The 18,582-nt window shown below is 43.2% G+C and overlaps 1 protein-coding gene across 1 annotated transcript in view; it reads right to left on the bottom strand.

The window, feature by feature from the left end:
• LOC146859535 (CD5 antigen-like) overlaps positions 1-17,520 on the bottom strand; it is a 608,239-nt gene extending 590,719 nt beyond the window's left edge. The window contains exon 1 of the mRNA XM_085650239.1: positions 17,429-17,520. Within this exon, the coding sequence (XP_085506365.1) occupies positions 17,429-17,483 (55 nt within the window). The 5' untranslated portion in view covers positions 17,484-17,520. The remainder of the gene's footprint in view (positions 1-17,428) is intronic.
• Positions 17,521-18,582: the final 1,062 nt, after the last annotated feature.

The raw sequence follows: 18,582 nt of genomic DNA, 5'->3' as shown, positions 1-18,582 counted from the left end.
CTGGGGGGTCAAGTCAACCTAATCCCAAATCATATCTAACATCCTATGTTTAAAGAACTATGTTATCCACAAAAAGAAGGACTCTCGGACAGAATCTATTCTATACTGACTGTGCGTGCGTGTACAAGCGTCTAAGTGTCTACACTGAATGCGAGGGGGTAGGAATATTCCATGGTGACAGGGCTATGAATTACTTGCATGAGGACAGAGAAGATGGGCCTTTTTGCTTGGTAACTGGAAGAATGTTTACTTAAACTACTAGACAGGAATGCATCGGCTGAGGAGCAAAGTAGATAATTTGAAGGTGAAATACAGCTTCTTGGCAGGCAGGCGAAACTGGCCGAGGCAGGCACCGTTAGCTGCACAGGAAGTAGGACAAAGTTCATGGATACAGATGCGGGCTCAAACTGATGCTGTCAGAGGTAGAGAGCAGGGAAAGGCTTTGAGGACAGAATCGGGCCTACTCTGCCTGAACTGCAAAAATGGAGTAACTTAGCCATATAAAGTCGGTGGCCTTTCACACTTAGGGATCGAATATCCAGCCCATTGATGACGGATCTGACAGAGGACATGTTGATGGTGGACGCACATGTGTTTGCGTCTTCGAAACTGGAACTGGAGGGAACATACATGTGCTTCATACAGGCACATAGAACCGTTGGGGTCCAAGATAGGGGACATAACTGATCAGGAAAATCCACATTTCCACATTCCCTCCTTGTCCCCTACTTGCCCTTCAAGAGATATCGATCTTCATTAATCCATCGATTTGCTCATGGAGCATCATTTCTTCTTCTTTCTTCTTCCGGGATTTTGAACGAAAACCTTGATGTGGAATACACGATGTGGCACACAGACCACAAATCGCTGGTCCACATTGCAGGCATAAGCAGCAACTGAATAGTATAAGAAGGCCAATACCTAGGAAGGACAGAACTCTCCATCCCCAGGCTGATATCACACTCCAAAACCACCCGGACCACGTCCAAGTGCCTGGATCCTCGTGTATCTGGCTCACAATCTTATGAAGGCGTGTTATAGCTTTATATACAGATGGCGAATTTTTTGGTATGAATATACAGCAGCTGGATCCGATGACCCTACAAGCTCCGCCCCTATCGGCCAGGATGACGTCAAGGACAAGACGATTCTGAAGAACAACAATTCTCATCACCGATTGCTCCTCTGTCAGATTGCCTAGGGCGGCTATAGTCTCATTCACTACAGCTTCAAGAGTCTTGGTTAGCCTACGTATCAGCTTACTATTTGAAATTGTACCTATATAGGGAAAGATACCTTTATTGAAGTCTACATACTTGTCCCATGCCGTCTCAGTATAATCGACAACTGGGAGATCTCTTCGCTCTCTATTGTGTACTAAATGAACATTTCGATAATAATCAGGAGGAGCTAGGAAAACAGGTGGCAAAAGGAATGCTATGTAACAGGTACCATCCCAATCTAGAGGCAGACGCATATATGCGGTCTGACCACATATAAAGTAGGAATGGCGAGAAGCTCGAAATGAAGATTTACCTTGATCACTATATTCTACTGTAGTAACGCATTTGCTATGGCCCATATGTATGGAACCAACTTTTCTTACACATAATTCACCCTTAACTGGAAATACTGACATAGTGGGCAGAATTAGTTCAACTTCGGATTCGACATTCAGAATCATAAGATTAGGTGTAAAATTACCTAATCCATACACTTCATTTTCTAGATCAGTTCCTGTTCTACTGGGGTGACCCTCCTTATCAGGGTAACAGACTTTAAATAAAACTAGATTCAGATTTCCCCATATCCAATGGTGTTGATAAACTGCTGTGTCTGAGTCTATGGAATTTAGTAAACTAAACCATGCTCCACAGGAGCCATTATGTGTGAACGGATGGGGGAGGAAAGGCAGAACTCCTTTGTTATTCTGATAGGGAGGAAGTCGGCCACACACCCAACAATTAGTGGCATTACTAGTCTGATGGGAATGATGTAACATACTAATGAAAGTGTTATTACGCAGCGCAAGTCTATAAGATAATTCATGTGGGGGTAGGTCACTAAAAGAATGTTCATCAGTTATATTGAAAATATGTTTAGAAACAGGATAATACATATGCAACAATATACTTGCAGTAATTATTATAAAACTCAAGGAAAACAAAATTAATAATGTCATTATACAGTGGCTACGCAGTGCTTTACAGTATGCATGTCGTTTCAACATTGTTCTTGATTGTTCATGATTCAGACCTAAGGGATACATGTCGGGACAAATTCAACCGCTTCACCTAGGAGAGGACTTAAACAATCAAATCGTCCGACAGCCTGGGTCTAAGTTTCAGTTTGTAAAGGTCTGTGCTACTGGCCTCAGCCAAAGGTAGCTTTGAGTCAATGGGTGAAGATACACGAGGAAGACTGTTTATATCTGAAGGAAGTCCATGAAATTTCTTGATGTGGCTTGAATGGATCCAACCTTTTCTTCCTTCGATCTTCACGGCTGTCCTTGTGGTCAACAGGACTAGCTTGGGTGCCTTCCACCTCGGCTCCAGTTGGGTCTTTCTGTCAAAGTTCCTCACGAGGACATAATCGCCCGGGATTACGTCATGGGGTTTCACCTCAGTGTTGTCAGGAAAGGCTGCAGCCACCTGTGAACGACAAGATTGTAGTGCAGACATCAAGGAAGCCAGGTAATCTGTCAGCATATTACAATCAACATCAGTTATTTTACGGGGTATAGGCGTCCCCCACATATTCGGTGGTCTGCCGAAGATCACCTCATACGGGGATAGCCCTGTTCGAGAGTGTGCTACCATTCGTATGTAAAATAGTGCAACTGGTAAGGCTACTATCCAGTCAACACCTTTCTCCTGACATATTTTAGACAATCTGATTTTCAAAATTTGATTATGTCGTTCCACGAGACCTGCTGCCTCGGGGTGTCGGACACAATGAAACTTCCACTGATATCCCAGCAAAAGTGAAACATGTTTCATTAATTCAGATGAGAAAGGCTGGCCGTTATCTGAATATACAACACGTGGTAAACCGTACCGTGGGAAGAATTCTCGAACCAACTGTTTGGCAGTAGTCGGGGCAGTGTAATCTGATACTGGGTACGCTTCAGTCCAACGGGACAGAGCGCAAACAACTACGAGAACATATTTGAATCCTCGACATCGTTCCATCTGGATATAATCCATCTGGAGAGCTTCGAAAGGATGATCAGGAGTATGAAATCCACCCTGTTCTACGGGAACACTTTTTCCTGGGTTGAACTGACAACATATCATACAGGTACGGATTTTTTGTTTAGCTGCTGCTCGTAAATGTTTATTGAACCAAATGTGTTGAATGCTATCTAGCATAGCTTTCTCTCCTAAGTGCGCCGGACTGTGAATTGTAGCTATAATGGCTTGGACCATAGAGTCAGGAAGAAACCATACAGATTTCTCCTTTGTCACCCATCCCTGATCTGTCTGGATCCCTCCTAGTTCAGTCCATTTCTTTATTTCTTCTGTTGTGGCATGTGACTGTATGTCAATTATATCAAGTGCGGGATCCTTAATTGTCATACACTGTGTTGGTGTCGGGACTATTGGCTTTGTTATGTCGGATACGTGAGTCTGAGCAGTCTGTTTAGCTGTTCTGTCAGCTAAATCATTGCCTTGAGAAATGATATCAGTAACCTTCGTGTGTGCTTTACATTTCATAATCGATATAGCTGTGGGCAGATGGATTGCGTCTAACAAAGCATGAATGAGAGACCCATGCTGAATATGGGTCCCATGAGAAGTTAAATAACCCCTCTCTCGCCAAAGCACCCCGAAGTCATGTACAACTCCGAATGCATAACGTGAATCAGTGTATATGTTAACTTTCTTATTTGTGGCTTGAATACAGGCTTGTGTTAGAGCAATAAGTTCCGCTGCTTGGGCTGACAAAGTATCTATACAGTTTGTTTCAATAACTTCAGTGTCTGTTGTGACTGCATACGCGGCCACTAAATCTCCTGTACTTGTTCTCATGCACGATCCATCTACATACAACGTCAGGTCTGGATCTAACAATGGAACGTCTGTTAAGTCTTGTCTGGGTTTCGTCTTTATTTCAATAACTTCAACACAATCATGAGCTAGTGGGTCTGTTCCAATTACAGGTAAAAGTGTAGCAGGATTCAATGTATTACAACGTCGGATCTCTATGTGTGGCTGAAACAATGTCAGTTCATAACCGGTAAGTCTTGCTATGGTCAAGTGTTGTGTTTGCGTTCGGTTCACAAGGACTTCCACTGCATGTGGTACTTGTACTGTCAATGGATGTCCTAACACTATGGCATCGCTTTGTCTAATTGCTAAAGCTGTTGCTGCCACTGATTTCAGGCACGCAGGCAAAGCCTGAGCTACGGGATCTAATGTACTGGAAAAATACGCACATGGCTTGCGTGATCCTGCTTGTTCCTGAGTGAGTACTGACAAGGCAGTACCTTCGCGTTCTGTAACAAAGAGTGTAAAATGTTTGCTGTAACATGGTGTCGCTAAAACAGGTGCTTGACATAGAGCTTTCTTTAAGCTTTCAAAAGCTTGTGTGTGTTCCTGGGTCCAAGGGAGGACAGTTGATGTGGCTGCCTCCTGTGTTGTCAACTGAATGAGTGGTTTTGCTAGAAATGCATACTGAGGGATCCACTGCCTACAATATGAAGTGAGGCCTATGAAAGCCCGTACTTCCTTTTGTGTCTTGGGTATTGGCATGTTAGCTATTAACTGAATGCGGTCGGGTGTAAGCTGCCTTCCCTCCTTGGACAGCGAGTGTCCAAGATAAATAACTCGCTGGACACAGAATTGCAGCTTAGAAGGGGACACCTTGTGCCCCTTGTCTGCTAGAAAATGTAAAACTGTCAGAGAAGCCTTTTCACATTCAGGTTCGCTTCTAGCGGTGATCAGCAGATCATCGACATATTGAAGCAAGGCAGTGTTAACTGGCATGTGGATACTGTCAAGTTCTCGTTTCAGTGCTTGGCTATAGATGCTGGGGCTTTCTGTGAATCTTTGAGGTGCGCGTGAGAATTTAAAGCTACGCCCATTTAAACTGAATCCGAACAAATATTGGCTTTCCGGATCTATGGGGACGCTGAAAAAAGCATTCTTGAGATCAATTACAGTAAAGAATGTTGCTTCGGAATCAATGGCTGTCAATAATGATGAGATATCGGGGACCACAGGAAATTGTGGTACAATGCATTTGTTTAATTCGCGTAAATCAATAACCAATCGATACACTGGCGGGGCTGTAGGATCTGTTCGTTTAAGAATCGGAATTATCGGTGAATTACATACATTGGAGTCTGTTTCTACAACTACTCCTTGGGCAATTAGCTCGTCAATGATTTTCAGCAAAGCCACTACAGCATCTGGTGGTAACTTGTATTGTCGCATTCGTGGTAGCACCACTCCTGCCTTTAATGTGACTCGGTATGGTGTAATGTTCATGCAACCAACATCAGTAGGGCCTTGTGCCCATAGATGTGCTGGTAAAGTCTGTAATCGGCGATCTATGTCTCTGGATACATAACGACCTTTAAAATCACGTAAAAACAATCGTACTCCTTCCGGAGAACAACAGATAATAGCCCCTAGGGCTTTCAATGTCTTTATACCTAACAGGTTTTCTGGACAAGATTTGGTAAGCAATAAATCAGTAGTTCGTGTCAAAGGACCAATCGTAAGTGGAAGTGGCTGTGATACCTCATTAACAATAGGCTTTCCTGAAAAACCAAGGGAAACATTTTGAGAGCCTGAGAGGGGTGCCCCTGGAACTTCACTACGTTTTATAGTTGTTCGACTTGCCCCTGTATCGAGTAAGAATTTTCTATCTTGACCTAATAATTCACTATGTACATAAGGTCCTTCTTGATCTACAGGAATCTCAATAAGGGGTAAGTCAACTTCCCTCTCTAGGCTAGTTCATGCGTAACGCTGATACTCAGGATATTCATACTGTGCAGTCTGATACATTTGTCGTGTTGTGGTTTGTGTGGCAGCAGCAGGCATCGATGGTGCAGCTGGCACAAACTGTATGGATTGTTGTGAGGCTGGCATAGACTGTTGCTGAGCTGGCATGGACTGTCCATGCTGCGTAGCTCCTTGTTCATTCTGATCCTGTCTGAGTGGTCGTGGTCTTTCTTTTGCAATACCTATAGCTATATTACGCTTCAGGACTTGACAATCGTGTACATAATGGCCTAGTTGTTTACAGTAATTGCATGTTCCCTTTACAGGAACTGCTGAATCTCCGGAATGTGTCACACCCTTTTTGTGACCATCCGCTGGTACTGTCTGGGAAACTAGCATTTTCATTTTTGTATCCTTCATACGTCTTTGTTCGTGTTCTTGTTCATCTCTAATTCTATTGTGATGATACTGTAACATTTGTAGCATTTGTGACGGAGTGTTACTTTGCCATGTACTCTCGAATTTCAATATTCTATTCTTTACTGGAGGCAATGCATTTTCCACTAATTTTGTCACAAATAAATGTGGATACGACTCACTACTTGCTTTTATACCACTATTTACACCAAAACATTTTTCAAATCGGGCATAATAATCACTTGTGTCTTCATCATGCTTTTGTTTACAGGCTGAGATTGCACCCCAATCTTCCTTTTTCGTAGTTAATAAACGTGGCAGTACTTGTACTAGTAAACCTGTTAATGCTTTAACTTTATCCCCGAGCCCTGAACCTGCAGTTCGGGCCCTTTCCTCTGCTTCTAATGCTGTCCAATCTATTTTTTGGTCTCCCACTTCCCACTCTTTTTCTTTCAGTTTTTCATAAATGCCAGCAGGCATTAGCACCTTTAATATTGTCATAATATCAGGATAGGTATACTCTCCCATCAGTAACATGTCTTTAATTTCTCGGTGAAAACCCGCTGGGTCTTTGTCATGACTCGGTACTACTTTCTTCATTTCTAACAATTCAATTTTTGTTATGGGTGTGTATACAAATACACGGTGAAACTGATTGTCTTCGCCTTTTATTGGGTGCACTTCTCGTAAGGGATTTTGTCTATCCATGTAATACGGCATTCTTTCCTTGCTGGGCAGCGAGAAAGGATCTGGGCTTACAAAAAGGACGTACTGTTTACGTGACACTAAGATTTCTTTAATTAACTTGTTACTAGAACCTCTCCATCTATTCGTGAGTAGTTCCGTTAATATATCAGGTAAAGGACCAGGATCAGCATGTTGGCTCTTATATAATATAAGGAGTTGCTGAATCATATAGATTCCAGCTAAACGTTGTTCATCTGGACTGAGGTTAAAAAACGTGTGTGCTACGGTCTCATCACCGTATTTTCCAGGACTGTCAATCCAGTGGACGGCTGATCTGGCTAATTCTTGCTCATCCATGGAATCGAGGAGGTGGTAACCCCTTCGTTCTCGGAGTATTTTATCTGCGGCTTGAAACAAATGTTCAGGAGACTTCAGATTTATTATTGGCGTCGGATACGTTCTGCTATTATTTGGACATACAGAGTGTATTGGATCAGAAAAACATCTAGTATTATTACAGGATCTTCCTCTACCTACATAGGCTATGGTCTCTGACTGTCTTACGGAATCCCCTGATTCGGACACTTCATCTTGCTCGAACTCGTCTGTTTCCAATCTTTCTTCATGAATACGTTCTATTTCTTTACGGATCTTTCGGCACATGGCTATTATACAATTTTGCTTATCGTGTCTCCCTTCTGATATATTCTGGCTCCATCTTGTAAGAATAAGCATGGCATTCGGGTCTACCCCCGGTCGGTCTTGATTTCTGATCACACAGTTTATGAGGAAACGTAACAGTTCCCCCTGTATCTCTACTTTCTGGAATTCCATAGCTCTATTAATACATTCTGGATCTCGTCCTGTTTGAACAAAATGATATATTTTATCTAGATGCGCAGTCATTCCTGGTAACTTCGCTAAATACCCTGCGGCTCGTCTGATGCGTAATGATGCCAGGACCATTTCGTCCTCTTTACCGACCACCGGATCATATCTACAATCTATAAGAAGTTCCTTAAGCGCACGTTCACTTACGAATTTGGGTGTACGTGAATGCGCTGACTCTTGAAAAACAAGTTTATTTATTCTAGGTGGCGTAGAAGTATTGCTAACACCTCCCGTGGCCCCATCTGGGGCGTCGGGTGTGAATGGATTCGTCGAACGTGACACGGCAACTATAGGTGTGGACACCACTGTAGAATCGGTTGCGGAGACAGATGCGGAAACAGATGTGCTTGCCGAAGCTTGTGTCGGGACTTGCTGTTGCACAGGGACAGATACCTGATCCTGACGTTGAACCCCCCCGGCAGACGGTCTATGTGGTGCGGGGTTAGCATATTCGGGAGCTGCGTCATCTAGATATGAGGAAAGAAAAACATCTTCTGCGGTTCTGGGATGTCCTTTAGGATGTACCTTAATTGGAAATAATGGGGGTGGCAAGTCTTTCGGTATCTCTGGAGCAGCTTTAGGTAATCCTTCGGCTAGAAGGGGATACATACCATTCATAAGGGCATTTCTTTGTCTATCTATTTGTTCTGATTTCACTCGGATACCTTCCTCAATTAATAGATTTTCTTGAACTTTATTTGAACTTTCTTTACTCTTCTCTTCTTGTCTACGTGCTTTTTCTGTACGTCTATGAGATTCTTTACGCCATAACTCAACAGCGTCTTTCTGTGACTGTCTGACCTTTCTTTTCCATAATTCTTCCTCGACTTTCATGATGCACTCTGCATCCCAGGTTCCCGCTGCGGGCCACCTTTGACTTTCTGGCAATCCTTTGGTGTAATCTACCCATAAATCAAGAAATAATATGGCATCTAAGCCATGCTTGTGATACATAAAGTGCCCTGGAGTGTCCCTAGGAGGAATAGGGACTGCTTCTTCAAGCACCCCTTTTCTAGTAGTAATCTGTCTTAACTTCGAAAAGAGCGGCATATTGACAACTGATCTGATACCTGGTCTTGAACACACTTAATGCGAAAAACACAATAATGAACAATCACTCATACCACAATATGCAAGACGTTTAACACATTAAACATTAAACATTAAAACATTATAAAAAAAATAACCAACAATGATGACAGTCTGCATAACTAATCACCAAGCAGAATTCTCGACAATAACTAAATACTTCGGAATACTTGATATACTGCTAAACAGTACATATACACTGCTAAACAGTGCAGACCGGATTTGTGTACCCAAATCCGTCTTGACCGGCACAACCTATGTGCGCGTCAACACGCCTCCCCGGCGATGGTACTCACCGGGTAGCTCCTTGAAACGGAAGGCCTCGGAGAATGGACTGGACTCGATGACTGTGGACATCGGACCCTCTGGACATCGGGACTTCGAAAACCTGGTGGGCCTCTGTATACCTCGGATCTTGCTCTCTCAGCTAGGCTCTGGTCGGGATACTTCGCACTTCTCACCGCCTCGTCTGGGTTGATCGCAGCCTCAGTCGCCCCCGCTTGACCGGAGGGAGCTACAGGAAATCCTGCTGGTACGCGTTATGGTCCGTCCAGCTGTGGCAGGAGACCGGGCCTGCAACGCACCGCCGGCGCGTGAGATGAGAAAGTGTCCCTGTTCGGGCGCCATTATGTGGTAAATATTCTTTTACCTGGACTGAATTTCATACGGAATCTTAAATAAAATAGCTCAGAATAATAAGAGGCAGAATCCGTGGTATAAGAGGTTTCTGAATGGGCTTTATTCCAAAATGGCCGACTCGAGTCGCGGCCTTCAGGTTCCGTCACCACGGGGGTTCAGGAAGTGAAGTACATACTTTATTGACAAGAAGTAACTTTTATAGTACATACATTATAATGAAGTGAATACAGTAGGCGTAACAATTGATAAGGACATTGACGTTTGGGCTGCGTAACCGAAAATGGGTGTAAGAATGAGTAAAAAGGAACATGATTGGTTATGATGTCATGTATAGGTGGATCTATAGGATAATACTTGGCATAGGTGCGCGCGCAGCAGTATGACGTGTAATTGACGTGTAACTAGGGGGTGACGGGGACTTGACATTTAGCTCTACATGTGGAGACAAAAAGTCTGGGGGGTCAAGTCAACCTAATCCCAAATCATATCTAACATCCTATGTTTAAAGAACTATGTTATCCACAAAAAGAAGGACTCTCGGACAGAATCTATTCTATACTGACTGTGCGTGCGTGTACAAGCGTCTAAGTGTCTACACTGAATGCGAGGGGGTAGGAATATTCCATGGTGACAGGGCTATGAATTACTTGCATGAGGACAGAGAAGATGGGCCTTTTTGCTTGGTAACTGGAAGAATGTTTACTTAAACTACTAGACAGGAATGCATCGGCTGAGGAGCAAAGTAGATAATTTGAAGGTGAAATACAGCTTCTTGGCAGGCAGGCGAAACTGGCCGAGGCAGGCACCGTTAGCTGCACAGGAAGTAGGACAAAGTTCATGGATACAGATGCGGGCTCAAACTGATGCTGTCAGAGGTAGAGAGCAGGGAAAGGCTTTGAGGACAGAATCGGGCCTACTCTGCCTGAACTGCAAAAATGGAGTAACTTAGCCATATAAAGTCGGTGGCCTTTCACACTTAGGGATCGAATATCCAGCCCATTGATGACGGATCTGACAGAGGACATGTTGATGGTGGACGCACATGTGTTTGCGTCTTCGAAACTGGAACTGGAGGGAACATACATGTGCTTCATACAGGCACATAGAACCGTTGGGGTCCAAGATAGGGGACATAACTGATCAGGAAAATCCACATTTCCACATGGTGATAAACAGATACAATGCAAAGGTTCTTCAGGTATTTCCGAGAACAAGTTATTCAAATATGTTAAATTGAAGTTCATGCACCATCAATTTGGGTTTTTTCCAACCTTGGACATTTTTCCCAAGTGGCTCAGTTTGTCCTAGACTCCACCTGCAGGCTCTCCAATACCCGAAAAGAACCCTTATGCATGTAGATTTTTTTGTGCACAGCACTTTACAGAGAGTGCAGAGAGCTCTTGCACAGAACCTTTTATATTGTTAGTGTGCAGACTTGCAGACAGGCCATTCTGGTGTCATGAACATGAGGCTGTTAAAGTTTTTATCCAAGTTCAGTGAAAAGCTCACATATAATGATCAATTGCATTAAATCATTTCAATGGTCAAAATATATTTATACTTTAATTTGAATGATATTTATTTAAATCGCACTTCATAATATGCACTACACGGCGAACTGTGATCTACCAAACATATTGTTGAAAACTTATCTGAGCTTAACAATATCTGATTAATTATAAACAAGCTCTTAAAGGAATTGCTACTAAAAAAAGTTATTATTTTTTTTGCTATTCATGAACTTCCATTTATTAGGAAGTTTAGGACTGCGGAAAATCTTCAGTCAGGGAGGAGGGGGGACATAAAGCGTAGGACAGGCCTATATGTGTACGTGCAGAGTTCTCCACCCTGACTGCAGAGTCTCCACATTTGTAAACTTACTGTTTAATTGAAGTATGTGAATAGCAAGAAGATGGTAACCTTACACAAAAGTACACCGAAGTGTAAATGTATCTTTGTGAATCAGACCCCAGCTACCTCTAATATTAAACTGACTTGAGAAATTGTTTAAGGTGTCTGGGTTCAAAATTAATTACCAAACATCTCACAGCATAGGAATACCTGACCCTTCTCTTACTACTCACATCCACTTTTAAAAACTTCGCCCCCTACTTGGGGGTCATTATCCCAGAACAAAGTTGAATTCTAATACAAGAACAATGGGGGATATTAACAACGAATCGCGGCAAACATCGCAAATCCCGCTTAGCGCGATTTGGAATATCGCTGCCTATCGCTGGTTTGCATCGCCGTGTTAGCGGCATATTTACAATGCCTTGCTCACAGCCGATGTACAAACCTGAGATAGACGGCGATATTCATCATTAGCGTGTTAAATCAAGCGATGATTTCACACGCTAATGAAAAGCTTGATAATAGGGGAGTGTGGACGCAACCAAAGAATCCACCTCCCATTCAAAACATGCCTAAGTCAAGTTTTGACCAGGCGGCAGGCTCCGGCGTAAACCGCTGTTAGCGCGGGTTTCATCATCGCTTTGTGGTTCCGGGGCCACGTTGTAAATAACGTGATGTCCTGTTTGCGACCTTTTGTCGTGGTGTTACAGGAAGGTACGCCTACTGTGCATCTCATTAGCGATGTATATCGCTAAGATGCGTGGCGTTACTAAAACGGCAGCTAACATGCGCTAATGTATGTTAGCGCCGCCTTGTTAATAGGGCGATGGAATTATCACCGCTTTAGCGGCAAAAAGTGCTGCTAAAGCGGCGATAATGCCCTTGTAAATATTCCCCAATGTTCCCCAGTAACTGGACATTCTCTTCAAGGCCCTGGCATCCCCACCAGCACTCTGCCCCTTGCATCTAAATTCTTCTACTCCTGCCCGGGATAGCAAGATACTACACAGCGGACGTCACCACTGTATACTTACAATTACGTCAGACTTTTCATAGGAAGTGAGTTTTTTTGCTAATAACTTTGATGTCACTTTGCAAATATCCATGAAGCTTTCCTGAACAAAGATCCCCCTCCCCCCAGCTCCTTCCTCTGAAGGTTTCGGGGTGATCCATCACGCAGGGACCGAGTAAAAGGGGGGTCCCAAAATGCAATTTTCTCATGCACTTTCCTTAGGAAATATGTAGTAATCTGCTTTTAATGTAGTGCATTTCCCTTGCCCTGCTGTTCTCCCCAGCTATGTGATGTCATGTAGAATGTTGGGAATGTTGGGACGGTTAGAGTGGCAGTTGTGGAAGATGGGCTGAGTAGCCAGGAGGCTGCTCCTGGTGGGGCTTACTTAAAGACTTACTTAAGAACCTGTAAGGACATAACTATGGAATAAACTACAACTACAAGATCCTGTCTACGAGACTTTCCTTTTATTTCTACATTGGCGACGATTTTAAAGGCGAAGAACTTACGCGTGGAGTAAAGAAGAAATTTTATAACTGCAACTGAAGGTACAAATTTTATTGAAGACATTGAACCATTTAAATTATCTGGCACCTGCCCCACCAGTGACCATGACAACGGTCGCCCTAAATTATTCTATGTGCCAGATCCACTTGTGTGTGAGATTTGCATCAAGAGCAGTAATTGTAAAGCCCTGCAACATTTAAGCATTGACCCAATCGTCCTATATCCAAGAGTGTCAGAAATGTTTCACTGTGAAGTATAATAGTCGGGGGCACACATCGAGCCCCAGTGTTTTGGAGATGACTGTTGACTGTGGGCACTGCTGTCAACTCTGAATCAAGACGTCCTGTCAGTTACTAAAGACTGTTGCTGTTTAAATCACTTAAAAAATGGTTAAAAGAATATTGACTCGACATGACAAGTCAGAAAAGAGACCAGCAAGCGTGAAATGTGCATGTTATAATTTTAAACTGAGATATTTTAAAGGAGCGTGTTTCCGAAGCAATTTACTGGCTTAGATCACAAGCTATGAATAATTTATGAGTCAGTTGAGAGAGTGGGAACTGGGCATCGGCAAAATTTGGAGAGAGGTGAAGCGTGTAAAACTCCTTAAAAAAAACGTATCAAACTCCTTGTTACCGTTGCTGTGGTGAGAGATCCTTCCTTTGGTGCTGTCATCCTCCTACTGATGACGCATTGGAATCTCCGTGGGTGTTGGTGAAGAGGCAGTGCATCGTCACGGTAAAATAATGCTTTCTGTGTTGCTAGGGTGGACACGTCATCACGCAGCTTTTCATAACGTGAAGCAGCCATATTGTCATTTGTTCCTATGGTTACTGGAACACATTGTAAAGCCTCGGCTCAAAGATTAATTTACTTTGTGAGGCGCGGACAGTTATGTTCCAGCGGCATTGTAATGGCAGTTCAGAGGATGGTGCGAACTCCCTTAATGCAAATTTCTAAGAAATGAATGGAGGCACTCATACAGCGACAAGGTGAGCTTTTTGCTGTGAAGTTGGCATGTTTTAATTAACATCTTCATGGCAAACTGTTGTTGGAAAGGAACAAAAGAATTTACAAGTGATCGGATGTGGGTTACATTTCTCTCGTTTGTGAATATCTCGCAGTGACAGTGTTAAATATGTGACAACTGCGCCACCTTGTGGACTTTTCAAGTATCTTATCTGTGGCTCATTTTCATAGAATAAAGTAGTGAATGGTCACAATCTGGAAAGCCAAGAATCGGAGCAGTGATTGTTGTGATGGTGATGTTCTAAAGCACAAATAGTAGCGTCACTGAAGTGTTAAAAGGGGTACCTTATGGATTTTATTCACATATTAAAACGGAAAACATGGCAAGCAACTACCTTCAACTTCAGAGAGGGTAATGTGTGTAATTCCACTATTGACAGAGAGACAAAGAACATTTTGTCCACGTTTTGTGCACTAATTCACTTTAAGGAAAGAAAAGAAACACGGCGAAACCAGAGACACACGAATCATTTGAAGAGCTTTGGAAGGAACATGGTGATGCTTTGAAATGTTAGCGTGCTCACTAGAGCAACACTTTGTAATTTGATTATTTTAAATGTTGTAAAATGTGTTTTGGGGTCTGATGCTTATTTAACACTGCGGGGGTGAGTATTTCAGTTCTTTTACGTATAGAAGGGCATATATTGATGTTTTGGGGTATTATGTAAAGTTGTGGGCCGGTGTTATTTTTTGTTGTTCTAGAGTGTGCCCATTATTTAGGACCCAGTGCTATTTGCAGCGTATGGTTATTATTTTCATTTGCGCTGCGTAGTAGTTTAATGTGTTTTATAGGGAGGAGGATTTCCCTTAATTTCGGAGGTAACTGATATGTATAGGGAGAAGGATTTCCCCTTTACATTGTTTTTGGAGGTAACTTGTATGTAGAGGGAGGTGGATTCCCCCTTTATGTCAATTGGTGGTAACTCGAATGTAGACGGAGGTGGATTCCCCTTTTACATTAATTTCGGAAGTGGTTGGGATGTAGAGGGAGGTGGATTCCCCCTTCACGTTAATTTTGGAAGTGGTTGGGATGTAGAGGGAGGTGGATTCCCCCTTTACGTCAATTGGTGGTAACTGGGATGTAGAGGGAGGTGGATTTCCCCTTTTTAGGGTACTAGGCTTTGTTTGGTTTGGTGGGTATTTGTTGTGTTGAAGCTGGTCTTCACACACTCTATTTTAATCTACAGTGAGGGTAGTGCACACCCTTTACACTGATTCTACCCTAGTTGGTTTTTCTTTTGTGCCTAGCATTAGTGTTTCAATCTCGCTACCCTTTTATATTGTTAGTTAGCTGTGTGTTTGATGGGTATCTCTAGTTGTCACATAAGGTTGAAGTGCGCAATGGACAACATTTTTATTTTATTGGTTATGCGCAATGGTATGTTTAGGGAGGAAGATTCCCCCTGTCCAGTAGGTGAAGTGTGTATGCAGTAGAGGGCATGTAAATCTCCCTGGTCCTGCCATTTGTTTAGGGAGGAGGATTTCCCCTTTACATAGAATTCTATATTTCTTGTTATTTGATTATATTTACTTATTATTATATTTACAGTAGATTTCTTGCTAGATGTTTATCTTCCTTTTACTACGGTTATAGAATTGTATGATAATTCATTTTGTGAATTGTATTATTATATTTACAGTGTATTTCTTGCTTAATGTTTATCTTCTTTTACTGTGCTTGTAGAATTCTATGCTAATTCATTTTATTATTATTTAAAGGGGGGAGATATGTAGTAATCTGCTTTTAATGTAGTGCATTTCCCTTGCCCTGCTGTTCTCCCCAGCTATGTGATGTCATGTAGAATGTTGGGAATGAGTGGCCAGGAGGCTGCTCCTGGTGGGGCTTACTTAAAGACTTACTTAAGAACCTGTAAGGACATAACTATGGAATAAACTACAACTACAAGATCCTGTCTACGAGACTTTCCTTTTATTTCTACAAAATGTTATACAGTGCCAAAGCCAAAAAGGCTGATCAGAAGTAAACCATAAAGCGTGCTTTTTGCGATTTGGTGTAAATCAGTTCAATAACATTGGAACAATCAAGGGTAAAAATGAATACATTTATTGAAAGCTGGGCTCAAGTAAAAAAAATCAACCCTCTTTATTGACTGAGGGGTTTTTGGAGTGAACTCTCTGATTGTGCTTTACAAATACATAATATCAAATGTTGCATATTAATTTAATGCACCTAGACAACATTCTGGGCACCCTAGAAAATCATGTACACCATGTGACAGCTGTGTTACCCCCCAAACCAACAGTCTTTATTCTGTAGATTAAATTGTGATGTTCACGTGATATAACCTGCTTGGTTCCAGTCCAGGGAGGACCTGGCCTGGAAGTTCGGGCTGGACTGTTCCCATGAGGCACAGGTCTAAACTGGAACGGCATGGTGAGCAAACAAACAATGGATTTAGGCCCAGATCTCTGTACTGAATGTATGACATTGTTCTGCATTCTGTCCATCAACTGTTGTTTTTGCGTTCATGTGATTTAAAGCAAAATTCCTGTATTTTATAATCACAACAATAATGCCCCGTCTGAAACAATCACAAAGGCCTTTAACAAACAGCATCAGTGTTTGTTGGGTTCATGATGCTTGCATGGATCAGGCTTTTCACTGAAGCTTGAATCTTGCCTTGTAAACCTCTGTCTGCAGAGGGCCTTAGCTGAGAGGTGCTCTCAGAAGGTATTAGAGTATTGTTTACACCAACAAGAAAACCTTGGCATAACGTGTGTAACAAAGAGGCAGTGTAGGTGTGTGTGCTGACAGTGGCACACCTCAGACAGTGATGGGCCTGTAAATGGTTCTTGGCTTCTCTGGGACCACACCTCACAGACCCTCCCTCTCACCAGCCATCTGGGCTCTCATATGCTTATCTGTGCAGGTCCCATTGAATCTGCCCAGTCTCCTGATCTCTGGGAAACTCTAGGCAGCACTGGGCGTCCTTAGCTTTGTGTTCCAGTTTCATAATTCCCACAGCTATGAAGAAAGAGATACTCTGTGCAGAAGTAATCCGTCCTTTAGCAGGAATGCACACGTTCTATATCTCTTTCTTTCTTTATTCCCATAAAATCTATTCCTTTTTCCTACATTCTTCTTCTAACTCTAGAATCTGCTCTCTCTCTCCCACTCTCTCTGTCTCTGTCCCTTTCTTTCTCTCTCTCACTCTACCCTCTGTCTCTCTCACTCACTCTGTCCTCCCCTCTCTCTCTCTCCCCCTCTCTCTCCCCCTCTCTCTCCTCCTCTCTCTCACTTTCCCAGAAATGGCTATCACAGCAGGGAAAGATAAAATATCATACAGAATAATCTTAAAATACAAAAGTAGAAAAGAAACACACTCACGGATAGCAAAACAGGCACAGACCACTTGAAGGTGGAACAAGACCTTCAGCAACATTTTCAAGATTCTGAAAATAGGAAAAGACAATTTAAAATCAGTGTCACTTAGGTTCAAAGGTTATTTTACCTTACTCAGATTACTTGAATATATCTTTACTTGTTACACTAGTATTTTCCTGGTAGATTCTCTGTGGGTTCATTAAAGATCGCTCTTTCTGTTCCTGCTCACCCTGGATCTCTTACCTTGTCTTGGATCCCACTCTGTACCTAATTCTCTTCAGTACAGAATATACAGAGCAGGTGACAATCTAGAACCTGCATGAGGGTGAATGAAGCCCACTAGGGTACCCTGGCCATGTCAGGGCCTCTACCTCCTCAATCTGTAACCAGCATGAGGGTGAATGAGGCCCACTGGGGTACCCTGGCCATGTCAGGGCCTCTACCTCCTCAATCTAGGACCAGCGTGAGGGTGAATGAGGCCCACTTGGGTACCCTGGCCATGTCAGGGCCTCTACCTCCTCAATCTAGGACCATCATGAGGGTGAATAAGGCCCACTGGGGTACCCTGGCCATGTTAGGGCCTCTACCTCCTCAATCTAAGACCAGCATGAGGGTGAATGAGGCCCACTAGGGTACCCTGGCCCTGTCAGGGCCTCTACCTCCTCAATCTAGGACCAGCATGAGGGTGAATGAGGCCCACTAGGGTACCCTGGCCATGTCAGGGCCTCTGTCTCCTCAATCTAGGACCAGCATGAGGGTGAATGAGGCCCACTAGGGTACCCTGGCCATGTCAGGGCCTCTGTCTCCTCAATCTAGAACCAGCATGAGGGTGAATGAGGCCCACTAGGGTATCCTGGCCATGTCAGGGCCTCTACCTCTTCAATCTAGGACCAGCATGAGGGTGAATGAGGCTCGCTAGGGTACCCTGGCCCTGTCAGGGCCTCTACCTCCTCAATCTAGGACCAGCATGAGAGTGAATGATCCCACTGGGGTACCCTGGCCATGTTAGGGCCTCTACCTCCTCAATCAAGGACCAGCATGAGGGTGAATGAGGACCACAGGGTACCCTGGCCATGTCAGGGCCTCTACCTCCTCAATCTTGGACCAGCATGAGGGTGAATGTGGCCCACTAGGGTACCCTGTCCATGTCAGGGCCT

This window comes from Triturus cristatus, chromosome 3_2 (assembly GCF_964204655.1).
Source record: "Triturus cristatus chromosome 3_2, aTriCri1.1, whole genome shotgun sequence".
NCBI lineage: Eukaryota > Metazoa > Chordata > Amphibia > Caudata > Salamandridae > Triturus > Triturus cristatus.
Note: the sequence above shows the minus strand (reverse complement) of the source record. Positions and strands in the feature narration are given on the sequence as shown.